Below are 26,156 nucleotides of genomic sequence, written 5' to 3'. Positions count from 1 at the left end.
TCCACAGGTGAAGAAAAATGTTTCTGTCTCTGCCTACGATGACTGTACTCATCCCGGTGTTGTCTTTAGCTGGACTGTTTTATTCGGCCAGCGTTGATGAAAACTTCCCTCAGGGTTGCACAAGTACAACCAGCCTGTGTTTCTACAGCCTGCTGCTTCCAGTTACCATCCCAGTTTATGTGTTCTTCCACCTCTGGACCTGGATGGGCCTTAAACTCTTTCGCCACAACTAGGTTAGGCTGAAATGGGTGGACATGGACTAAAATATGTGCTTTCTTTTTATCTGTCTGCAATAGGATCAGAAGTCTTCCCAAACAAGTAGTGGACTAAACATATTGAAATAATCATCCACACAAGCGAATAGAAAACTTGCTTTTACCCTTCCAACTCTAGCAAACCTAGTTCCAAACCAAATCCATAGGAATGATGATGGATCATACAGATAAGGTGGATGAAACACACTGTAATTTCACGAGCTATCTGCTTTGCCCACAAGAAAGTGACTACATTTCCATCTTTGGACCTGTATAGTCAACCCTGTGCAGAAATATACCATGGTAGAATTTTAAAGTGTTGCCAGATGCTTTCAAGCCGTTTTCACAGTTCCTTGGAAGAATGGCATTTAGTGCAGAATAATACTTGATGACACCCTAAATGGATTTTCTGTCATGGCGCTATTGTGTTTCCAGGATGTCTTTTAACATTGTTGGACATGGTGATAATAGTACTCAGGATTTTGCTTTCATTAAATTGCACTGTTTTCTACCCATAGCTTTTATGCTTGAATGAGTGATATTAACAGATTGTGATCAAAACAGAATTATAAGGAAACCGAAAGCAATTATTTCCCACTAATAAAGCAACTGAAAAACCAGGTAGATATGTTATTATTTTTTTGCTCAATGCTTTATTTGGATTTTCACCTTAAAGGGGATAATCCCCTTACCTACAATTTTTGTGCCATACTAATCTGGCTCCAGAGGGGTTTTCCAGGCATTCAGAACTGGATTTATAGGGGTGAGGGTTGCAGCGAGAATGGGTTTTGCCCTTGTAGTTCCACTAAATAATATCCAGCATTAGAGTCAGCCCAGAGGTTGTTTTTAAAAATGGCAATACACATTTGTTCTGCTGATGAGTGCCTCCCTCCAGTTTATGGCAGTTCTTAAGGGATTTTTTGACAGATTTTGATCACAGACCCTCTTTGTATTAAACTTCCTATGAGGCTAAGAAAATGACAAGGTCACCCTGTGAGTTTCCATGGCGGCCCAGGGAATCAAACTCTTTTCTTCAGTGCTAGTCCAATGATCAAAGTACTAGACCATGTTACTAGTAAGGTAAAGGTTTCCCCTGACATTAAGTCTAATTGTGTCTGACTCTAGGGAGAGGTGCTCATCTCCATCTCTAAACTGAAGAGCTAGCGTTGTCCGTAGACACCTCCAAGGTCATGTGGCAAATATGACTGCATGGAATGCCATTACCTTCCCATAGAAGTGGTACCTATTGATCTACTCACATTTGCATGTTTTCAAACTGCTATGTTGGCAGAAGCTAGGCCTAACAGAGGGAGCTCACCCCACTTCCCAGATCCAAACCACCAACCTTTCAGTCAGCAAGTTCAGCAGCTCAGCGGTTTAATCCGCTGTGCCACCAAGAGACCCTCAGACCATGTTAGTCAGGTATAACATATCCCTAACTGGACATTGAGCTTCACTTACATTAAATGCCGAAGTCACCACCTTTCTGTAAGTTGCTTTTGTTATTCAAGACTCTATGTGATTTGGTTGAATTGTTAATGGTCAGCCTATATTATGGTATTGGCCACTGAATTTTGGCCTGTAAACCGCCTTGAGTTGTCTGCGGCCTGAGAAAGGCGGTATACAAATACAGTAAATAAATAATAATAAATATTACTTGTTAAAAAATTATGAATTATTGCAAGTAACCTCAAGATTACACACCATCAAAGTGCTCCTTTCCATTACAATTGTTTACCGTAGATATACCAGCATTCTAATGCCATATAAATTGGGAAGAGAAACTGCATATTGTCAGTTATATAGAAATGTGCGCAGGGAGGCAGGACATTGGAAAAACTCATTGTTTTGGTGTATATATGTAATTCAGACTGCCATGCTCTCCATCTGTTGGCTTCAACTCTTGCTGTCTTTAGGAATGCCTCTGATAATGTGTGATGGGATTTGTAGTTCAACATATTTGACAGGCACCCGTTTGGAGATGTCTAGTTTACTAGAAGACTTAATTTGACACTCTGGTCTCCAATACAACTAAAATTAACTTCACTTTTTTCCCCTCTGAATTTAATCATGTGTGATTTACATTAGTTATAACAAAGGAGGCAGTATCACATGTTGTGATACTGAGCTTAACAAGATTTCGTTTCCCAAAAAACTCAAAAAAGGGCATGGGTATATATAATGGTACTTTTCTGAATTTCAGATGAGCCTTACCACAACACAATTAGAGGTATAAAACTGAGTATCTTACTTTAAGAAACCGCTGAAACCAGTTTGATGGGGCACTTCTTATACACTGCCACGTATCCTGCATCAAATGTTGCCTTCTAACGTGCAGCTTGCTGACAATGCCAGGGTTGTTCTGTGAGGACACACATATTAGGTCACAGGACTGTGATAAGTATTTTACAGTCATACCTTGCAATTTTTGATTCACTTACCAAGCTGCAGTCAAGATTCAAGCTCAAACAGCATAGTGTATGCAGAAGAATCTTATCTTCCAACTCAAAGATGCAAGGGAAGCAGATGAGTACATCACAAGCAAACTGAAATGACAAAGCAGTAGTTTACAGTATAAAATTGCTAACTTTCAAATCTGATACTGAAAAGTCTACAGTTTTACTAAATTGTTAACCCGTTTCATGTATTCCATGGTTAAAGAAAAGTATGAGAAGGTGTGGAAGAACCGAGAATTTTGCAGAAATTAAAAGAAATAAGGAAAATGCCTGGTGGTACTGATAGAGGACACATGAAACAGGACAATATGAATAATGGTATGAAATGTGAAACAGGATGGTAGAACAGTATGATGGAGCGAAGGCCAAAATGTACACTCAGCCCCCTTCTACACTGCCATATAAAATCCACATTATCTGCTTTGAACTGGTTTATATGGCAGTGTAGACTCAGATAATCCAGTTCAAAGCAGATAATGTGAGTTTTTTGTTTTGATAACCTGGATTATCTGGGAGTGGAGAAGGGGCCTGAGTTGAATGAAGAAGTTTCATGCTCCATTGACTTGCATGCAGGTTGCTTGCTTAAACACATACTGTTTTGCCAGAGCACAACAATGCTTCTGTCTCTCTCCTCAGTGGATTTCAGATTTTCAGTGAAAACGAGGGATAAAATCTATTTCACTTTCCAAATACCTAAGAACACTTGTACTGAAGGTCATTAATATCTTCCTTGGACTCTATTTTATAAAACAGTCTATAGAATAGATATCTCCTGGGCTAGAATCCTAGAGTTGGAAGAGACCACGAAGGGATATACAGTCCAACTCCATTCTGCCATATAGGAACATAAATCAGAGCACTCCTGACAGATGACCATCTACTTTAAAACCTCTAGAGCAGTGTTTCTCAACCGGTGGTTGGGAACCCTGGTGGGGGGTTCACAAGGGAGTGTCAGAGGGTTCACCAAAAACCATCACAAAACAGTATTTTTTGTTGGTCACAGGGGGCTCTGTGTGTGAAGTTTGGCTCAATTCTATTGTTGGTGGTGTTCAGAATATTCTTTGACTGTAGGTGAACTATAAATCCCAGTAACTACAATTTCCAAATGTCAAGGTCTATTTTCCTCAAACTCCACCAGTGTTCACATTTGGGCATGTTGAGTATCTGTGCCAAGTTTGGTCCATGGCAATCATTGTTTGAGTGCACAGTGCTCTCTGGATGTAGGTGAACTACAACTCCAAAACTCAAGGTCAACACCCACCAAACCCTTCCAGTATTTTCTGTTGGTCATGGGAGTTCTTTGTGCCAAGTTTAGTTCAATTCCATCATTGGTGGAGTACAAAATGCTCTTTGATTGTAGGTTAACTATAAATCCCAGCAACTACAACTCCCAAATGACAAAATCAATCCCTCCCAGTCCCACCAGTATTCAAGTTTGGGCATATTGAGTATTTGTGCCAAATTTGGTCCAGTGAATGAAAATATGTCCTGCATATCAGATATTTACATTATGATTCATAACAGTAGCAAAATTACAGTTATGGAGTAGTAATGAAAATAATTTTATGGCTGGGGGTTTCACCACAACATGAGAAACTGTATTGAGGTGTCACGGCATTAGGAAGGTTGAGAACCACTGCTCTAGAGAAGGAGATAACCACATTCGGAGGCAGCTTATTCCAGTGTTGAACAGCTGTTACAGTCAGATTGAAGTGACATAATTTCAGCCAGAAAGACAAAACGTTTCTTCAGATTAGAACACCTAGGCTTTTTAGTCATTGCAGGAATACCTGCATATGGTGGCCCTAATCAAGATGCTTCTTGGCAAATAGCATTCGAGTCTCTTGTAGGAAAGGGGTAGCAAAGTAAAAGCATGTTAAATGGGAAGAAAAATTCATGCTGAGATAAACATGGAAAGGCAAGACAGCTAATCAGTTAATGACACCAGAGAGACTAGAGCATGACAAAATACAGAGCAAGTAATCCCTACCTTGAGTTCATCTCCCTTTGAAGTAAGTCTTCGGATCAGCTGCTCCAAAGTTGTACAAGAGAAAACAGAGAAAAAAACAATATTTTGAAACACTTTCAGTGAAACAATATTTCCCTTTCGCGACATAGATGGCCAACTTTCTAATAGCTTTGGGTACATCTACATAAAGGGGTCGTGGTAGCTCAGTGAGTTAAACTGCTAGCTGCAGAAGAACTTGCTGACCAGAATGTTGGCAGTTCATGTCAGGGTGAACTTCTGCTGTCAGCCCCAACTTCTGCCTACCTAGCAGTTTGAAAACATGTAATGTGAGTAGATTAATAGGTACCGCCTCAGCAAGAAGCAAAAGGCTCCCTGCAGCCATGCCGGCAAAACATGACCAGGAGGGTCTATGGACAACAGGCTTCTCAGCATGGAAAATGGAACAAGAGCACCTCTATATGACTAGGGCTGAGCATCATCTCCAGACGCCGGAGATGGAAAGGGAAACCTTTGCCTTTGTTTGTGTATTGTATGTCATTGTTCGGTGGCCCCCGGTGGAGCAGTGGGTTAAACCGCTGAGCTGCTAAACTTGTTGACCAAAAGGTCACAGGTTCCAATTTGAGGGGCAGTGTGAGCTTCCACTGTCAGCCCCAGCTTCTGCCAACCTAGCAGTTCGAAAACATGCAAATTTGAGTAGATCAATAGGTGCCGCTCCGGCAGGAAGGTAACGGCAGTCCATGCAGTCATGTTGGCCACATGACCTTGGAAGTGTCTACGGACAACGCTGGCTATTCGGCTTAGAAATGGAGATGAGCACCAACCCCCAGAGTCAGACACAACTGGACTTAATGTCAGGGAAAAACCTTTACCTTTATGTCATTGTTCACTGTATAAAAAGGCATTGAATGTTTGCCTATATATGTGTATACTGTAATCCCCTCAGGGAGATAGAGTGGAACATAAGTAAATGTATTATTATTTTATTACATCGTAGAAGTAATGCATATTAGCATTGCTATCACTGCTGGCCTCGGTATTGTGGATATTCATATTTATTTTTGTTTTAGTGGTCTGGGAAAGTTTGAGATGTTAGAAATGGCATTTTTGGAAAGTTTCACCTAGATACTGGTATTTACAGTCATAGTTGTTGTATGCCTTCAAGTCATTTTCAACTTATTGAGACCCAAAGGAAACCTTATTATGAGGTGATTCATCCAAAACCATGTGTGACTCACCCAGAGTCACTTATTGGGTTTCCAAGATCGAGTGGAGAATCTAACCCTGGTCTTCAGAGTCATAGTCCAGTGCTCAAACCACTACACACACTGGCTCACTAATATTTATAATACAGTGGAATAAATCTGAATTTGAAGAATAAAAAACAGGAGGAAATGACACTTGACTCCTAAAGGTAAGAACAACTTCAATTGCTACTTACTTGTTCCTCGTTCCATATATTATTCATACTTGGAGGAGTCAGCATTCTTTTTAATTCAGGAATGTAAAAGTTGCTTTCTTGGATTCTGAAGTTGGTCTTGCAATTTACCTGAATTTATGAATGCAAACAAAGATTAACAGGATATATGTGGAACTTGCTGCAAAATACTGTGGTTCGGTAGTAACAGTACAATGGAAGACAAAATCAGCGAGACAACCTTAAAGAAACTGCCTCATTTTCAAAAATGCCCAATTTTTAAAAAAATCAGAGTTATGTTTCTATCAATCTGAAAGGAGCATGTGTAATTCCCTCACTGCTGCTTATTTTAAAGTCAACCTGACAGACAGTTATTGGCTTGTGGTCACATTGTGAGCTTCATGATTTTGCAAAAGCCAGTTTATTTATTTACAGTATTTATATTCAGCCCTTCTCACCCTGCCGGGGATTCAGGGCGGATTACAATGCACATATACATGGCAAACATTCAATGCCATTAGGCACACAACATATATAGACAGACACAGAGGCAATTTAACATTCCAGCTTCAGCTTCATGAGGGTATGCTCAATTCCAGCCACCAAGGGAGCTGTCACTTCACAGCCCACTTGTGACACCGGGTCCTTTGATGGAGTACTTCCTCATTCTTTTTCACGCTGCTGGAGATTTTTATGGCATCGCAAATTAGTTAAATTGGCCTCCCCATGTAAAGTAGTACCTAAATATCCTACTTGACAGATGCAACTGTCTTTCGGGCTGCATAGGTCAACAGCAAGCTAGACTATTAATGGTCAGGAGCTCACTCTGACCTGAGCTGGCTTCGAACTCATGGCCTCTTGGTCAATAGTGATTTAATGCAGCTGGCTACTAATTAGCTGCACCATGGTTCTTTCCGATCCCACATTCAACACTCAAAACCAGGTAGACTTCCTTGCACAAGGGAGTTCTAAGGAGATAGTGCAGTTCTAGAGAAGTTCCACCAACTCTGTTTTCCATCAGGTGTAGACCCTCAAACCAAGTCTCCCCAGCTAACCTAGGGAGCATATTGAAGCATGTCGGCTGGGTAATTCTAAGCTCTGATATTCCCTTTTAGTAATCTCTGGTGATAATCAATTGGGGTCGAGGTCAGTAGTAGTCAAGGTGCTGCCTTCGTCCCCCGCATTGCCTTTTCCTCCTCTTCCCTAACAGCCCATTCCCTCTTCTACCTAGATCAGTGGGTTTCTGAGTTATCAGTAGGTTGCTAGTTGACCATAAAGCCATTGGTACGTAGTTCCCAGGTCGTCACAGAGAAAGTGGGGGTATAGAACAAATATTTCATCGATCCTTCAGTTAGGAAATGTTGAGACTCTCTCATACAATGCCTCAAACTTTACCGTTCAAGGTCTCCCTACCTCATAAAGCATCTGTAGAACTTGAAGAGACGAAATGAAGTCCACTGATAGGTTTACACTCTCTAAACATCTCAGGTGTTTAATGACAGAAGAGAGATTGGCACTGATAAGTCTTTGATACATGCCCACTAGATCCTTGAAGAACATGACGTCTAGATTAGACCACCAGGATTCTGTAAAGAGAGCAGATGAGTATACATTGCAGTCCTGGAGCTAAGCACACAAATACTTGTGGTAGAGATGTGTCCCTATTGTTCTGACCCTTCAAGTCCAGTCCAACGTATGGTGACCCTATCCTAGGGGTTTCTTGTCAATGTGTATTCAGAGAAGGCTTGCCATTGCTTTCCTCTGAGAGTTGCCCAAGATTGCCCAATTAACTTCCATGGCTGAGCCAGGATTCAAATCCTAGTTTCCCAGAGCCTTAGTCAATCTGATATATTCTCGCTGGAAGATGAAAAAACGCCCCTCTCCATATTTTATTATCTGAAGGGGCAAATAAATGGCGTTATTATAACCATTTTTTCTTGTTTAAAGGACTCTACCCTTAAAAGCAAGCTAGACATCACTGCAAGCAAAACAGACTGCTGAAAATGTGTTGTCGAAGGCTTTCATGGCCAGAATCACTGAGTTACTCTAAGTTTTCCAGGCTGTATGGCCATGTTCCAGAAGCATTCTCTTCTGATGTTTCTCCCACATCTATGACAGGCATCCTCTGAAGGAGTCTACTGTATACCATGCAGCTGTTGAGTAGTCTACATAGGGACCACCAAACACGAATCAAGGAACATGAAAGGCACTGCAGACTAAGTCAACCAGAGAAGTCAATCATAGCAGAGCACCTGAGGAACCAACCTGGGTACAGCATATTATTTGAGAACAAAGAAATGCTGGACCACTATAACAGCTACGATGTCAGACTACACAGAGAAGCCATTGAAATCCACAAGCATGTGGACAATTTCAACAAAAAGGAAAAAACCATGAAAATGAACAAAATCTGGCTACCAGTATTTTAAAAAACTCTAAAATCAGGACAGTAAATAAAGAACAACAGGGGAATTCCAGACAAGGATCAATCAGGGCCAGCTAACATCTCCCAACAAAGGATCCCCCAGGCAGCAATAAGCCAGGCTTTGAAGCTACAAGGCCATTCAATGTTAATCAAGGTGTCCAATTACAACATTCACACTTGCCTCAAGCACACACAAGTTCTTTCTCTCACGCTAGATATCCACAGATATAGAAATCTCACTTGCCTAGTTTCCAACAGACCTCACATCCTCTGAGGATGCTTGCCATCGAAGTGGGTGAAATGTCAGGAGAGAATGCTTCTGGAATATGGCCATAAAGTCTGGAAAACTCACAGCCATCCAGGGCTGCAGAAAGTTCAGGGGCAATTGTTCTTTAAGTGTTACCTTCCTTTATATTTCAGAACACCTGAAGGACCTTAAAGTATGAGTATTTAATATTATCAAAATTATTTAAGTGAAATGAATAAACCAGCTTTACCAAGGACTTTCTTGTCCTTCTCTGGAAGTTTGCAGATCACTTGTGCCAGTTGACCAAGGAGACAATCTGACGTAACATCCTCCTTCCGTAGGAGGACAGGCACAATGAGGAAGAGTCTGAGTGCTTCAGGAGAGGCAGGAATACATGAGAGAGAGTTGAGAAGCTTCCGAAGGGCCTTCAACATCTTCCAGAGGGGAAAAACATGACAGCAATAAAAAGCTTGCTCTAGAGTAGTAAATTCAGTTTAATATAGCATTGGTTTTTAATACTCAGTTTTAATTCCCCCAGGATTCTCCCGTGCAAAATGTTCTACCAGAAATTGGACCTCATAAATGACAATCCACCTTTGCAGATTGGATTTGATTAATATGATTTCTCTAGGAATGTCTATGTCCTCCTGTGTGATTTCCATAGTCAGTGTCCTTTGGATATTGGTTTTAATGGAAGGAAGTTGTTCTGCTTTTCCTATCGGACAAAAATCTGAAACTGCCCTTTTCTATCCTGATATATCAGATTTCAGGGTTGAGTCTTACCTGTGTGATGATTTTAGGCTTAGCAGCAATCTTTTCACAGAAAAGGAATACTGCTGGCATATCCACATTGGCACCCTTCGAGGATGTTCTGCATGTTTTCTCTCTGCCAGAAAGACCATGGACCAGTTACAATCACAGACTCTTCCCTTGCTTGTGAAAATGTATCAATTCTGAACACTTTGCAAGCCCTATTTGCCTGCTTGGTGATAACGCATGTCTGTAGATGCCCACAGAATTTTCACATATTCTTGCTAATCATTAAAAGAAAAACCCACCCAAGTTTAATCTCAGTTATTGTTGACCGAATCAGTAGATCCTCAAATGAATGCAATTTACCTCTTCTCTTGAAAGCTTCCGTTGATGCAAGCGGCAGATGAGAAGATCAGCTTAATTTCCCTGTTTGGCAAAAAAGAACAAAGTACCAGTAGTCTTTTAGCTTTTGTTTTTGGCATTCAGCATTTCTTGCAAGTGACAAGGGGCATCTGCTCTGAGTTATTCTGAGTTGATTTCTGTTTCTCTGTTAGAGTCCATTCTCAAGCATAGCTCCCTAGAATCATAGAATCATAGAATCAAAGAGTTGGAAGAGACCTCATGGGCCATCCAGTCCAACCCCCTGCCAAGAAGCAGGAATATTGCATTCAAATCACCCCTGACAAATGGCCATCCAGCCTCTGTTTAAAAGCTTCCAAAGAAGGAGCCTCCACCACACTCCGGGGCAGAGAGTTCCACTGCTGAACGGCTCTCACAGTCAGGAAGTTCTTCCTAATGTTCAGATGGAATCTCCTCTCTTGTAGTTTGAAGCCATTGTTCCGCGTCCTAGTCTCCAAGGAAGCAGAAAACAAGCTTGCTCCCTCCTCCCTGTGGCTTCCTCTCACATATTTATACATGGCTATCATATCTCCTCTCAGCCTTCTCTTCTTCAGGCTAAACATGCCCAGTTCCCTAAGCCGCTCCTCATAGGGCTTGTTCTCCAGACCCTTGATCATTTTAGTCGCCCTCCTCTGGACACATTCCAGCTTGTCAATATCTCTCTTGAATTGTGGCGCCCAGAATTGGACACAATATTCCAGATGTGGTCTAACCAAAGCAGAATAGAGGGGTAGCATTACTTCCTTAGATCTAGACACTATGCTCCTATTGATGCAGGCCAAAATCCCATTGGCTTTTTTTGCCGCCACGTCACATTGTTGGCTCATGTTTAACTTGTTGTCCACGAGGACTCCAAGATCTTTTTCACACGTACTGCTCTCGAGCCAGGCGTCACCCATTCTGTATCTTTGCATTTCGTTTTTTCTGCCAAAGTGGAGTATCTTGCATTTGTCGCTGTTGAACTTCATTTTGTTAGTTTTGGCCCATCTCTCTAATCTGTCAAGATCGTTTTGAATTCTGCTCCTGTCCTCTGGACTATTGGCTATCCCTCCCAATTTGGTGTCGTCTGCAAACTTGATGATCATGCCTTCTAGCCCTTCATCTAAGTCATTAATAAAGATGTTGAACAGGACCGGGCCCAGGACGGAACCCTGCGGCACTCCACTTGTCACTTCTTTCCAAGATGAAGAGGAAGCATTAGTGAGCACTCTCTGTGTTCGTCCACTTAACCAGTTCCAGATCCACCTCACCGTAGTTTTGCCTAGCCCGCATTGGACTAGTTTCCTTGCCAGAAGGTCATGGGGGACCTTGTCGAAGGCCTTACTGAAATCCAGGTACGCTACATCCACGGCATTCCCTGCATCTACCCAGCTTGTAGCTCTATCGAAGAAAGAGATCAGATTAGTCTGACATGACTTGTTTTTGATAAATCCATGTTGACTATTAGCGATGACTGCATTTGTTTCTAAGTGTTTGCAGACCACTTCCTTAACAATCTTTTCCAGAATCTTGCCCGGTATCGACGTGAGGCTGACCGGACGGTAGTTGTTTGGGTCGTCCTTTTTTCCCTTCTTGAAGATTGGGACCACATTGGCCCTCCTCCAATCTGCTGGAACTTCTCCCGTTCTCCAAGAACTCTCAAAGATGGTTGCCAATGGTTCCGAAATGACTTCCGCTAGTTCCTTCAATACTCTGGGGTGTAGTTGATCTGGCCCTGGGGACTTGAACTTATTAAGAGCGGCCAGGTATTCCTGGACGACTTCTTTCCCAATTTGGGGTTGGATGTCCTCCAAACCCTCATCCACTCCATCTTGCTGAGGTTGAAGACTCTCTTTTTGTGAGAAGACCGAGGCAAAGAAGGCATTAAGTATTTCTGCTTTTTCCCTATCCCCTGTCAGCATTGCCCCATCTTCTCCTCGAAGAGGTCCTATCGCCTCCTTGTTTTTCCTTTTTCTACTGACATAATCAACATCATGCATGGCTTGCTTTTCCATAATAGAAAAAGATGGGAAAAGAGGCAACAGAGGAAAGAGTAGCAATAGATTGGCTGTCTCTTCCCTTTCTCTTATTTTACATCATGAGCATGTTTGATGTTTTACCATCCCTGTGGGAGAATTCTCTCAGGTCCCCACATGGGGAGCTGGAGCTGACAGAGGGAGTTTGTCTGCACTCTCCACAGATTCGAACTTCCAACCTGCCGGTCTTCAGTCCTGCTGGCACAAGGGTTTAACCCATTGTGCCACTGGGTGCTCCAATCTCTGGGTTAACTTGCTTGACCTGGAAAATAGGCCTAGGATACATCTACACTCTAGAATTAATACAGTTTAACACCACTTTAACTGTCATGGTTCAGTGCTATGGAATTATCAGTGATGCAGTTTTTAAAGGTCTTAAACTTCTCTGCCAAAGAGAGCTGGTGCCTCTTCAAACTATAGCTTCCAGGATTTCATAGCATTGAGCCATGGCAGTTAAAGTGGTATCAAGCTGCATTGATTTTCCAGTGTATATGCATTCCTGGAAGTAGCTCAGACAGAAGGCACTCTTCTTTTGACCAAACAGAGGAGGTGGGCTAGAACTTAGACCATGCTTGTCCTGTTTAGTTAGTCTTGTCTAATAAATCTCCATCTATTTCTGGGTCTGAAGCAAAAAGGCTTACCCTGTTCTATTCCTTAAGAGGACTTTCATCCTGGGTACAAAAAATGATAGTAGCGCACAAGGCTAGATGGTGAACCTCAAAACATGACATTTCTTATTTAAGCCCAAGAATTCCTGAGACATCCAACACTGCAAAAATAGCTCCCACAAACCCATTAAACTAGAAGTGAGAATATTGTAATTCTCTAAATGTCGCTGTAATGAAACTCACAGTGTTCCTCGCCATCCACTCCCTAATCCTACATTCCACATATACTAAATATTGTACTCTTCTCTTTGGTTTGTAATTAGGAATGTTATGCCATAAAAACCAAACTATGACAAAGATTGGCACAGAACTACTTTCTTAAAACAGCGACTGTAAAAATCCAGCAGAGACTTACTGTTCTATGTTCTGCCAGCATTTAGGATCCGAATTAGAAATCCACTTTTCAGTCTTTTCCTCCTCTACTCTGGCAAGTGTTCGGCTTAAATTTGCATATTTTTGCTGCAGAAAATAAGACAAAAACCAGAATATGATTTCATATGCTAAGTATTTTTTCCGTCTTCCGGTGACTTCACAGCAGAGCCCCAAGTGAAGTTTGGAATGAATGTGTCAAATTATATATGGTCACTATGACCAGAATAATGTGGAAATTGTGCTGTTATGATTCCATAAATATTTAAGTTGTCTTTTAAAACATGCTATGGAGGATAAGGATGTATTTCAGCCTTTCCAGAAATTCAGGGTTGTGTTCAATAAATGCAGAGTTACTTCCCTTCAAATTATTGCTGCTGAAGTGGAGTCCTCCGCAATCCAATATTTAAGCATTTTCGTGTCTCAGTATCTTTCATATTTGTCAGTAGACTTGTCAGTCCCACCAAGTTTTTCCATTCACTATGGCTCACCTTTTCTTTTAATAGAAGCACAATGCTTTGATCCTCTCCAGCAATGACTTTAACCATTTCCTCTGGGATATTCTTTCCTGCAATAGATATTAAGCAGTTGATCACAAGTTATTTAAACAAGTTATTTAAACAATTGTGAGCTATTCTTATTATTTGGCCAGAAATCAGAAATGTTTCATTAAATTACAATTGTTTTTTATCACGTCAGAAGTGACTTGAGAATATACTGCAAGTCGCTTCTGGTGTGAGAGAATTGGCTGTCTGCAAGGAAGTTGCCCAGTGGACTCCCGGATGTATCACCATCCTGTGGTAGGCTTCTCTCCTGTTCCTGCGTGGGAAGTTCGGGCTGACAGACGGGAGCTCACCCCATCTCACGGATTCAAACCACCAACCTTTAAGTTTTCAAGTCAGCAGTTCAGCTGGCACAAGGGTTTAACCCATTGTGATACCACGGCTTCTTTAAATTACAATGACAACCATAAGACAAATTATGTTTACAGAATTATTAGTCTTGTCATTTTCTCTTGAAGTAGCTGTTCTCCCCTTCTGTCCATTTCTTTCCTGATCTTTAATTCCTCCATATAATTTGGCCTCACTCTACATTTGCTGCAGGACCCTCACAAAAGTAGAAAAACAATGAATAAAAATATTTTCTATCTGAAAGAACACATTTCTAGAAATCTATAAGTCTTTCAGCACAACTTTGTGGTCAACTTTTTCCAAAAGGTGACCAGAGAATCACATTGGAGGACCTGTAAATGCCTACAGAAGTGTTCCCTTTACAAATCTATAGGTCATCCAACACTCTATGGATGGGGCTTATCACAGAGTCATGCTCAAGGTCCTAGAGATTCCTAGAAGAACATATTGATTTAATCTGCAAATACTAAATCTGCAGAAGTGGAAGCTCTGAATGTGGAAGACCAGCTGTAGCTAATGGGAAACACCAACTTAAAGGTGGTTCTTAAATTTAGAATTGTCTTGATTCCAACTATATGTGTACAAAAAAAGCACACGATTTACCTCGGATCATCGTTTGGCCATTCACAGTCAAATCCAGAGGAAGCGGTATTAGTTGGTCACATTTCTCCCCCTTTCCAAGCTGTCCTTCTGCTCCAGATCCAAAAGAATAGACTTCTCCCAGGTTTGGGACGTAGACAAGAGTGTGCCATCTGTTAGCAGAATTAAAGGAAAATTATATGTGGAAGCTCTATTGACATCAAATGTTCCCAAGCCTAACTCCCAAAACAACTTTTACTATGGAAGTGAAAGGTTTTTGTCAAGCATTTGGTGGTTTCCTCTGTGTAGTGGATCAGGATCAACCTATTTTGTGTGTGTCAGGAGCAACTTCAGAAACTGAAAGTTGCTTCTGGTGTGAGAGAATTGGCCGTCTGCAAGGATGTTGCCCAGGAGATGCCTGGATGTTTTACCATCCTATGCGAGGCTTCTTTCATGTCTCCACGAGAAAGCTGGAGCTGACAGACGAGAGCTCACTCGGCTCCCCAATTTTGAACCTCCGACCTTTCAGTCAGCACTTATGCCGGCACAAGGGTTTAACACATTGTGCCACCGGGGGCTCCTAAGATTTGGGGTCACTTTCGACGGTGAGAAGCCTTTCCTGACATAAATACTGGTAGCTTTTAAAGCAGGACAAATTGTACTATGGTGCATCTTAAAATAATATTTAACAATGCTAATAATTAGTTCCTGCTTACCTTCCACAAGCTATCTGAGATACTCGAGCCCCAAACAGCTCTGTCACCAGACGTGGAAACCGCTCATTGCGCCTGGAGTTGTGACCAAGTTGTCCATGGCTACCAGCTCCGAAGGTGCAGACCATCCCATCCTTCATAGACAAAAGAAAATAAGGTCACTCCTCAGCACAAACAACTGCTGATAATTCATAGAGAAGGAACATTTGTCAAGGTAGGGCAAGAGGTTAAAGAAATCATCCAATTCTCTACTGCTGCTCTTTGCATGGGAAATTCTCTCTGAATACAGATGAGACAACAGTACACATGATGGTACAATGACCAGGATCTTTGGCAGAGCTTGGACAATTTAATTTTGGGACCACAATTTGTTGTTTTCTGACTTATGACAATCCTATGGCAAATGTATGATGGTGGGGGGTTTTTTGGCAAACTTTTTTCAGAGGCAATTTGTCTTTGCTTTCCTCTGAAGCTGAGAGTGTGTGACATGCCCATGATCAGCCAGTGGGTTTCCATGGCCAAGTGGAAATTTAAAACCGTTCCCATAAAGTTTATTATTTCGTATCAAAAGCATTGCATAAATTAGTATAAAACTGATAAAAATAGGCGGCTAAATATCTTTTGACCAAAACCGGGCAACAGCAATGGCATTGTCTGTAGCCTCCAAAAGTTCTTCCTCTGTACATGAAGCAGGGCATAGTAGACAAGCATACAGATGTGGAGTTATCTGTTCTGCTCCACAGTCACACAATAGTACAACACTCAAACTATTACACCATCTGGCTCAGCATACTGGAAATGGACATTTTTGAATTGATAATGTGTTATTCTCTATAACATATTCAGTTGATTCCTTCTATTTTTATGTATTGGTTTCATATTTTGCCTTTCTCTCTTAGAGAGACCCCAGGTGGCAATGTTTTTGCAATATCAGACCATTTAAAAATTCATAGTTCTTCATGATTTGTCTGTTTTCTATAAAGAAAATGAGGACTTCTATACATTTGCATGGCTTGTAACACAGCATTGCTATACCTTTATATGCTTATATAAATTTGAATAAATTGCTTTGATTCATACATCAATTTGAGATAGTTTCTTTAGGCTTGGTCCAGTTCCATTAATGACTGGGTGTGCCTCTACACTGTCGAATTAATGCAGTTTGACACCACTTTAACTGCCATGGCTCAATGCTATGGAATCCTGGGATTTGTTATTTGATGAGACACCTTCATGTTTGGCAGAGTGATGACTGATGGATGCAGAATCCATGAATATGGAGGTCAAACTATATTTTTTTGCACTATGGCCTATGAACGTTGGGGGGGGGGGCACTAGTCTGTGGTGACTTTTAAAAAATTGCTGAAGTTCTGAAACCCATGCAAACCTTTGATAGAACTGCAGTGTGTTCTCCACCACATGAAATGAATGCTATTTTCTTATCTTCCAAGGCCTTCACATGCATAGGGAAGCATCTGTCTGAAATAAGAATCAAATGTTAAATGGAGCCATGCTGAAAGATTACCAATACATACAGTATTTAAGAAGAAAAACAGATAATAAAATAGTTTATCACTATACCTGGAAATAATTTTGTCTACCTTTATATACACAACTGGAATTTTATGTAAAACTAGCCATTCCCTGCCATGCATTGCTGTGGACCAGTCTGTGTATATGTGTTTTGTGTGTATATATATGTGTATATGTGAGTTTGCGTATATATGTGTGGTTTTGCACATGTGTTGTAATGCATTTTTGTTTTTTGGCTTTTTAAGTCTCTTCTGCTGTGTTTCTCAATGTTTTTATGAGTGATGGTCACTTGTTGGCCTGATACATGTATTGTGTCCAAATTTGGTGTCAATTTGTCCAGTGGTTTTTGAGTTATGTTAATCCCACAAACCAACATTACATTTTTATTTAAATAGATGTTGCTGGTTGTATGTTTGTATTGTACGCATCAACAATAACAAGAGGCTAAGGATGCATCTACCTTGTCAAATGAATGCAGTTCAACATCACTTGAACTGTTAAGGCTCAATGCTATGAAATCAATGCAGGAGTTGTTTTCCAAGGACTTTAGCCTTGTCTGCCAAAGTACGCTGTTGCCTCACCAAACTGCACTAATTCTACAATATGGATGCATCAAGATTTATTGTGTTACTAGGAATCACGGATGAAGATATAGTACTGGACACAAACAATGACTATTTGACTATTGCGGCCAGAATAGTGTATCCTAGAAAATGGAAATCCAATGAAATTACAACAGAAGAAGAATGGTTAAACAAGGTTGAGGAAATAAGAGATATGAATAAATTGACTTTTTATTTGAAAGATTTTACAGGAAGACCGGTTAAGAAAACAGATTGGAAACTGTTCGATGAATATATGGAAAAACAGCATTGACAACACACTAACAGTGTGGGATGGAAAAAAATAGATAGACCAAAAAGAAACACCGATGGCGAAGCCGATGTGGCAAGTAAGAAACAATAGACAAAAATTAAGATGAGGACTTGGAAAAGAAAATTGGGGAAGCCAAATCTCCCCCCATACACACTTTCTGATGCCCCATTCCTTTTTTTTTAATTTTAATTTTTATCTTTTTTTCCCTTTTCTTTTCATTTTTCTTTCTTCTCCTTCCCTAGCACTATATATCCAAATCCTTTTCCCCACACCCCAAATGCTTTTCCAATGCTCACTATACCCTTTTTCTATCCATATTCTTTTTATGTATATATATTTTGAAATGTGTCAATAAAAATCATATTAAAAAAGATTTATTGCATTAGGTTCTTGTGGTTTTTTCAGGCTATATGGCCCAAAAAAACCCACAAGAACCTAGTGATTCCAGCCATGAAAGCCTTCGACAATACATTGATTGCATTGTTTACTATAAAAATACTCCTCTACCTTGACACTGGGATGCTGCTTAAAAAAACTCCCAGCTAGACAGAGAATGAAGTCAAAGGGAGGTCTAGGTGGGTGTTTAAAGACTTGTAAAAAAGACCTTTGCTGTTAGAGGCTTAGTTAGAGGAGATATATCTCGCCTTTCATTTAGCTGTGGTAGGTATTTCTCAGATACGCATTCCACCACATTTATATCAGTTTTTCCTCACCTGCTGTGTCTCCAAGTCCCAGTTGTCCAAAAGCATTCTTTCCCCAAGAAAATACAGTACCGGACAAAGATAGAGCCATGCTGTGAGATGAACCAGCTGCGATTTGGGCCAGAGGAACGCTTTCAAGTGGCCACACCAACTGTGGTTCTCCAGTAGTGCTGCTCTTCCTTCCCAATCCAAGTTGGCCATATTCATTTTGACCCCAGGCAAAGAGTTCTCCTCCTTAATAGAACAAGAGGCAACATGACCGAATGCAATACACACTGAGGTTCTTGACAGGTGTCTGTGTGGAGGTCTCAGCAAGGATGTACAGTGGACTGCAACACCTGAAAAGGTATGTGGACTATTTCCCTCAGGAATGACATCTCAGGATTCTCTCTAACATGAAATCTGTTAAGAAGTTTAAGTCAAAATACATGCTACAGATGATTAAAATGTTAATAAATTATTTGTTCCAAGGTTGAAAATCAGAACCAATATCAAGTACTGTACATAGTTAAGTACACTCGATCACTTAGGCCCCTTCTATACTGCCATATAATCTAGATTATCAAAGCAGAAAATCCACATTATTTATTCTTTATTTATTTATTTACCATATTTATATCCCACCCTTTTCAACCCCAAAGGGGACTCAGGACAGTCTTACAAAGGCAACAATTCAATGCCATATATTAATACATCGGTAAATAAACAAAAAAGTTAAAACCAAACCCATTGAAAACATAGCATTAAAACATCAATTAAAATCACATGATCCAAATCATATTCCAGGGCTGAATCATCATTATATTAATTTGTAGTCTCATATTACACTTCTTCCATTACTGGCTAAAAACCTAATCCCAAAACCATGTTTTCAGTTATTTCCTGAAGGTCAAGAAGGATGGGGCAAATCTAATTTCATTGGGGAGGGAGTTTCATAGGTGAGGGGCCACCACTTAAAAGGCCCTGTCTCTTGTCCTCTCAAGTCGTGCTTGCGATGGGGGTGGGACTGAGAGTAGGGCCTCCCTCGACGATCTTAATCTCTGAGGTGGATCATAGAGGGACATATGTTTGGACAGGTAAGCTGCTTGGAAGTAAATTATATGAGTCTACACTGCCATATAATCCAGTTCAAAACAGATAATCTGGATTTTATATGGCAGTGTAGAAGGGGCCTACATTGCCATATAATGGCGCTCCGTACAGTCATGATGGCCACATGGCCTAGAAGAGGTCTATGAACAATGCCAGCTTTTCAGCTTAGAAATGGAGATGAGCACCACCCCTCAGAGTCAGTCTCGACTCAACTTAATGTGAAGGGGAAGCCTTTACCTTTACCTTAGAAGGGGCCTAGGCGACCTTTGGTCTGACCACTGCCAGGCTTGATTCTGCCTGGCTCTAACTTTGTGGCTGATTTTATTTTTATTTTTTACCTGCCTCTCCTTTTGGCTTGAGGAGGGCATCATACAACTGAAGTTTAACTGCACACTTCTAAGATGATTGCTTTAAATTTTATGAGATTTTTAACTCAAAAAAAATTAATGACATATAAAAGATGCTTAGTACCTTCTGAAAGTGCCATGGAATGATGGTCACCACACGCAATTTGAACAATCCGTTTGTTTCCTAATTCTTTCAGTAATCTGTTTTATTAAAAAAATGAACACACGTGTCAATCAAGTGTCAACATTTGTGTAAGTACTCCACAATTTAGGCAAATGACTCAAGAGGGGAAACATCTTTGGAATCTGAAGATTATAACTTAACTTGAGTGGATTAGCTATACAGTAGAGTCTCACTTATCCGACATAAATGAGCCGGCAGAACGTTGGATAAGCGAAAACGCTGAATAATAAGGAAGGATTAAGGAAACACCTATTAAACATCAAATTACAGTGTCATTTTACAAATAAAGCACCAGAACATCATGTTTTACAGCAAATAGACAGAAAAAGCAGTTCAATACATGGTAATGTTACATAGTAAATATTGTATTTATGAATTTAGCACCAAAACATTGCAACAGCTGTGGATCTGGGCATGAGGAAGACTATGTTGGATAATACAGAACATTGGATGAGTAAAGGTTTGATAAGCGAGACTCTACTGTACTTGAAAAAGCCAAACTGAGAGCAGATGAACACAATACCCGTTTTGTGTTCAGTCTTACAATACGATCCCCATACCCGCAGGACCAATATTCATGGATTCATTTTTCCACATCTGACAAAATAGGTCCTCTGAGCATTTTCTAGTATCTCTAGCAATATTCTTGAAACAGAAATGCTTCATTTCAATAGGGTTCATTATTATCTTTGGTTTCGTCTATCCATATAAAGTCCAGGAACATATTCTCATGTACACAAGAGTTGTGCTAATATGCTAATATATCCTTCTTGTTGCTGTGTGCCTTAACAGAGTTTCTGATTTATTCAGAGGGGGGTTGCCTTCGCTGTCATCTGAGGCTGAGAAAGTGTGACTTGCCCAAAGCCGTCAAGTGAGTTTGGCAGGGATTTGAGTGATAGTCTCCAGAGTCATACTTCAAAGCTCAAACCACTACTTCTGGAATAACAAGGGGGACGCGTGGCTCGAGAGCAGTATGTGTGAAAAAGATCAAACATGAGCCAACAATGTGATGTGGTGACAAAAAACGCCAATGAGATTTTGACCTACATCAATAGGAGCCTAGTGTCTAGATCCAGGGAAGTCATGCTACCCCTCTATTCTGCCTTGGTTAGACCACACCTGGAATACTGTGTCCAATTCTGGGCACCACAATTCAAGAGAGATATTGACAAGCTGGAATGTGTCCAGAGGAAGGTGACTACATTGATCTAGGGTCTGGAAAAGAAGCCCTATGAAGAGCAGCTTAAAGAGCTCGGCATGTTTAGCCTGAAGAAGAGAAGGCTGAGAGGAGACATGATAACCATGTATAAATATGTGAGAGGAAGTCATAGGGAGGAGGGAGCAAGCTTGTTTTCTGCTGCCCTGAAGACTAGGACACAGAATAATGGCTTCAAACTACAAGAAAGGAGATTCCATCTAAACATTAGAAAGAACTTCCTGTGAGAGCTGTTCAGCAGTGGAACTCTCTTCCCTGGAGTGTGGTGGAGGCTCCTTCTTTGGAGGCTGTCAGGGGTGCTTTGAATGTGATTTTCCTGCTTCTTGGCAGCGGGGATGGACTGGATGGCCCACGAGATCATCCGGTCTATGATTCTATGAATTGAAAATTTTTATTGATGTCTCAGCGATATCTATATATATAAATCTGTTAGGTTGGTTATACCGGACAGGTAAACTCTAAACCCCCCCAACGAAACTGCACCAAAATTGCCATGGCCCTAGGACAACCCACTCGGTACAAACTAATCCACTCACAATTACAAACAACACAACAACACACTGGACCTCCAAAACTAATTGCATGCAATATCATTGAGGGACTTCTACCTTGGTTCTGAATGAACAGTTCCAGGTGCGAGACTGTGTTCAGAAAGTTTTCCTTCAGATGAAAGGATGAGCAGATGAGACGCTTCGGAGTCCAGCAAATCCACTTTGCTATTCTTTTTCAACTTGATGTGTTCTGCAAGATTGCACAAGACAAACTCAGACATAATTTATACATGTTTTTTATCATTTGGCTTTCAAATCGCTTTGAGAATTCTGATAAATTGAACAGCATATAATAAAGACCAAAATGTAAATAGCAAGCCAGTGAAAGGTAGTGCCCTGGCTCAATGCAATGGAATCATGAGAGTCATAGTTTTACAAGTTCTTTAGCGTGCTTTTTTGTTGTCTCACCAAACTATGGGCCTCTCCAGACAGTACCTTTATCCCAGGAGCTTCCACAGCAAATAAGAGGGTGGTCAGATGTCGTTCCCTGTAAATGTGAAAGCAATCACTAAAAAAGGCAAAAAATGTGAGATGACCAGGTGATGGAATATTGCAGTTTTGAGCCAAATATGTGGATCTTTGCATGTCTGTATGTCCCTACAATCGGAAATCACAGGATTTTTTATCTGGGTTTGTTTGCGGATTTCGATGTTTATTCCTGATTGGTCAGTTTCTAAAAAGATGGTGACACTTGAGTAGAAGGCAAAAAAAAGTGTGCCAGAAAATTCATGAAACGTGTGGAGGGCACATTTTCTCTGGCTGGGACAAAGTTGTGCCCCCCTAGTGAATGTTGTACATCTTTTCACAAAAAGAGCAATCAGGAACGGCCATGTATAACCCAGGAACAGCATCCTGTTGTTTGATGCCACAAGTACACAACCAAATCTGTCTGGACAGATGGCCAGGCAGCCAGGCTCTAAAAAGTGTCAATAATGACGAAGTTCTGTTCCTGGCTTGAAACTGTGTGTTCCTGTTTGATTGTGCAGTCCTGAATTAGGCAGAAGTGGTCCTACCCCATAAACTTTGTTTGTGTGGAAGATACTTCATGAATTTTTTGGAGGGCATAGTTTCTCGGGGCAGGACAAAAAATGGAACTTTTGCAGTGATTTGCTGCAGTGTTTCTCTGCATATTGGCATATCCACATCTTGGAGGTTTTTTTTAAAAAAAAGCCAAAGTTTTCAGCAGAAGTCCCACAGTTTCATCTTGGAAACCTTTAAATCTCACAACAAAGCATCAAGTCTGGACAACCGAGGCAGAAATCCCAGGACCAACAGATCTGTATGTAGACCTCTTCTAAAGTCCCCAGATTTTTTGCCCCTGTTTAAAACCCGTGATTTAGTGCTGTCTGGAAGCGCCCTACAACTCCTACAACTCCCAGTATTGAGTCATAGAAGTTAAAGTGGTGTCAAAGCAGTTAAAGTGGTGTCCACAATCTAGATGCTCTATGACAGCTTTAAAAAATGATTACATAAACCACCAGATGACACATGTATATATGATGTCCTGTCTCCAGAATAGAAACTGAAAGACATGATAATGCAAATAATGGGTGAAAATTGGGCCTTTCTGATGTGTTTGGATTAAAACTTCCAGAATTCATTACCATTAGCTTTCCTGCCTAAGATTCAAAGTTACAGTCTTTAGAAGAACATGTTAGAAGCAGAAGTAATGTGGGAAAAAATTGGGTTCTGGCTCTTCAAAAAAGAAAGGAATATGTTTCAACAAACCCATTATTAAAAACTAACATTACGTAAATGTGAAATTAAATAACCGTGGGTGAATTTGCACTAAAGATTGAATGCAATTTGATACCACTTGGCTCATCCCCAGAGGCGGCCCTAGGTAATTTTCAACGTTAAGCAAACAGTATTTTGGCGAACCCCCCAACCAATCATCGATATATATTTTCTGTTCGTCATGGGAGTTCTGTGTGCCATATTTGGTTCAATTCCATCATTGGTGGAGTTGAGAATGCTCTTTGATTGTAGGTGAACTATATATCCCAGTAACTACAACTTGCATATTTCAAGGTCTATTTTCCCCCAAAAGCGCCTCAAGAGCGCCCCTGGGCAAAATCAACTATACTGCAAATGCTTACTTTGCATAATGGGTTGAGCCACCCCTGTTCATCTCTATCATATCACGGGATTCGTAGCTTGGTGAGGCACCAGCAATTTTCTACAGATCTTGTAAAACTACAACTCCCATGATTCCATAGAATCTGAAAACTGCATAACAAACTGCATTAATTCTACAGCGACATACCCTTATTCTATGAAAGCTTAAACAAGCCAAAAAAATCAAACTTGTTGGAATCGTCAGAAATGAGAGTAGCACAGTTTAAATCCATTTTAATGCTGATTTTAAATGCCTTTTTTTTCGAACATGTCAACTTTTAAAAATATGAAGGGTCTATTACAGCAGACTACTGTTCAGTCTGCACATTTCACATCATTTTTGTGTAACAGAAGCCAACAAGTTTTTTTTCCCAATCAGATATCATGTTAAGTCATTCGTATAGAGGAGCCCCCGGTGAAAGCCCTGTGCTGGCAGAACTGAAAACTGACAGGTCGCAGGTTCGAATCCTGGGAGAGGCGGATGAGCTCCCTCTATCAGCTCCAGCTCCTCATGCGGGGACATGGGAGAAACCTCCCACAACGATTATAAAACATCAAAAAATCATCCAGGTGTCCCCTGGGCAACGTCCTTGCAGACGGCCAATTCTCTCACAACAGGAGCGACTTGCAGTTTCTCACGTTGCTCCTGACACGACCAAAAAATTCTTATAGAGTCTTCTGCACTGAATTCAGATCTGTGTTTATTTTTTCTCTATCATGTGTAGTTTTTGCAATAAGGCTAATCAAATAATTCATGCATTTAAGCACTGATATCAATTAGATTCTATTGATATCAGTGCATAAATGCATTAATTATTCAATTAGCCTCATTGCAAAAACTACACATGATAGAGAAAAAAAATGAACACAGATCTGAATTCAGCAAAAAAAAAAAAAACCCTATAAGAATGGTTCTTGTGGGTTTTTTCGGGCTATAGGGCCATGTTCTAGAGGCATTTCTCCTGACATTTCGCCTGCATCTATGGCAAGCATCCTCAGAGGTAGTGAGGTAGTGAATGTATTGTCGAAGGCTTTCATGAACAAAATCTGGCTATCAGTATTATAAAACTCTAAAATTAAAACAGCAAAACAGCAGAGGGAAAACAATCAGGGACATCAAATCACCTCTCAACAAAAGATTGCTCCAGGCACTGCCAGGCTATCAAATGCTAATCAAGGTGGTCAGCTGAAACATTCACACCTAGCTCCAGCAGACAAGAGTCCTTTGTCCCACCCTGGTCTTATATATCTTATATATACAGATATATAAACCCAATTTTCCTAGTTTCCAACAGACCTCACTACCTCTGAGGATGCCTGCCATGGATGCAGGTGAAACGTCAGGAGAGAATGTTTCTGGAACATGGCTATACAGCCCACAAAACTCACAACAATCCAAGGCTCCTCCTTTTTTGTCTGGACTGCAATTCCCATCCTTCCCTGGACAGGAGATGCTGTGAGTTGTAGTCCAAGCCCTGTTCCTTCCCCGGCTACTCACTGGGTTTCCTCCTCCTCGCCGCATTTGGGCAGCCTGGCTCCCCCGCTCGCTCAAACACCAACACGTCTCGCTTCTGCGTCCCCACGACGGCCAGATACCCGTGTTTGCAGCTGATCTGTCGGATGGCTCCAGGGCCAACCTCGCAAGCGTGGTCCATTTCAGGGAAGAGCCTCAGCCCCGCCGAGACTCCCGAGGATGGCATGGGTGGTGGGCCCGGCACGGAGGGCGCCTTGCCTTTGCCTTTGCGCAAAGTCTCCCTCTTGGGCATCTCCTTTGGGCATCTTCTCAACTTCTTCTCCCTTTTGGGCATCTTCGAGGGTTGCTTCTTCCTCGCGGGGGTCTGATGTCCTTCCATTTAGTGGGGGGAAAACTCAACAATTTTCTTCCCTCTTGCAGGATGCAAGTGCCAAGACAGAGGAGGCTGTGCTGAGTGCGATGCAAAAGCCGGTCTCTCTCCGAAGGAGGTTTGATTCAGGGCGGGGAAGCTTTCCTTCCGATTGCCACTTTCCTAATTCGCCTTTAGTTTCGAAACCTCACCCGGGGGGGGCGCGTCCTCCGAGGAAACAGAAACTAGTACTCTTGTTGCTCCTGTCTCCTCACGGTCACTTTCGATTTTCTGCAAACGAAAAAAGGAAAACATCAAAGTTGGATTGGGTGGCCAGGATCCGAGCTGATCTGTCTTGGAAGCTGAGCTTTAGAATCATAGAATTGGAAGAGATCTCATGGGCCATCTAGTCCAACCCCCTGCCAAGAAGCAGGAATATTGCATTCAAAGCACCCCTGACAGATGGCCATCCAGCCTTTGCTTAAAAGCTTCCAAAGAAGGAGCCTCCACCACACTCCGGGGCAGAGAGTTCCACTGCTGAAC

The 26,156-nt window shown here is 41.2% G+C and overlaps 2 protein-coding genes across 2 annotated transcripts in view; one reads left to right on the top strand and one right to left on the bottom strand.

Annotated features, from left to right (window-relative positions):
* LOC132777271 (E3 ISG15--protein ligase HERC5-like) overlaps window positions 1–25,943 on the bottom strand; it is a 43,403-nt gene extending 17,460 nt beyond the window's left edge. Inside the window, exons 1-17 of the mRNA XM_060779623.2 lie at window positions 25,289–25,943; window positions 21,730–21,862; window positions 19,846–19,922; window positions 18,295–18,516; window positions 16,560–16,651; window positions 15,176–15,306; window positions 14,484–14,632; window positions 13,461–13,537; window positions 12,956–13,059; window positions 9,885–9,944; window positions 9,549–9,651; window positions 9,016–9,199; window positions 7,507–7,679; window positions 6,118–6,225; window positions 4,701–4,739; window positions 2,696–2,800; window positions 2,506–2,616 (exon numbers count right to left, since the gene is read on the bottom strand). Of these exons, the coding sequence (XP_060635606.2) occupies window positions 2,506–2,616; window positions 2,696–2,800; window positions 4,701–4,739; window positions 6,118–6,225; window positions 7,507–7,679; window positions 9,016–9,199; window positions 9,549–9,651; window positions 9,885–9,944; window positions 12,956–13,059; window positions 13,461–13,537; window positions 14,484–14,632; window positions 15,176–15,306; window positions 16,560–16,651; window positions 18,295–18,516; window positions 19,846–19,922; window positions 21,730–21,862; window positions 25,289–25,643 (2,223 nt within the window). The 5' untranslated portion in view covers window positions 25,644–25,943. The remainder of the gene's footprint in view (window positions 1–2,505; window positions 2,617–2,695; window positions 2,801–4,700; window positions 4,740–6,117; window positions 6,226–7,506; window positions 7,680–9,015; window positions 9,200–9,548; window positions 9,652–9,884; window positions 9,945–12,955; window positions 13,060–13,460; window positions 13,538–14,483; window positions 14,633–15,175; window positions 15,307–16,559; window positions 16,652–18,294; window positions 18,517–19,845; window positions 19,923–21,729; window positions 21,863–25,288) is intronic.
* On the top strand, window positions 18–874 carry PIGY (phosphatidylinositol glycan anchor biosynthesis class Y). Its single transcript, XM_060779254.2, has one exon. It carries the CDS (start codon window positions 18–20, stop codon window positions 231–233), a length of 216 nt encoding a protein of 71 aa, XP_060635237.2. The 3' UTR covers window positions 234–874.
* Window positions 25,944–26,156: the final 213 nt, after the last annotated feature.

The sequence above is a fragment of the Anolis sagrei genome, chromosome 5 (genome assembly GCF_037176765.1).
Source record: "Anolis sagrei isolate rAnoSag1 chromosome 5, rAnoSag1.mat, whole genome shotgun sequence".
Classification (NCBI taxonomy): Eukaryota; Metazoa; Chordata; class Lepidosauria; order Squamata; family Dactyloidae; genus Anolis; species Anolis sagrei.
The sequence above is the reverse complement of the archived record's forward strand: the minus strand, read 5'-3'. Positions and strand labels throughout refer to the sequence as shown.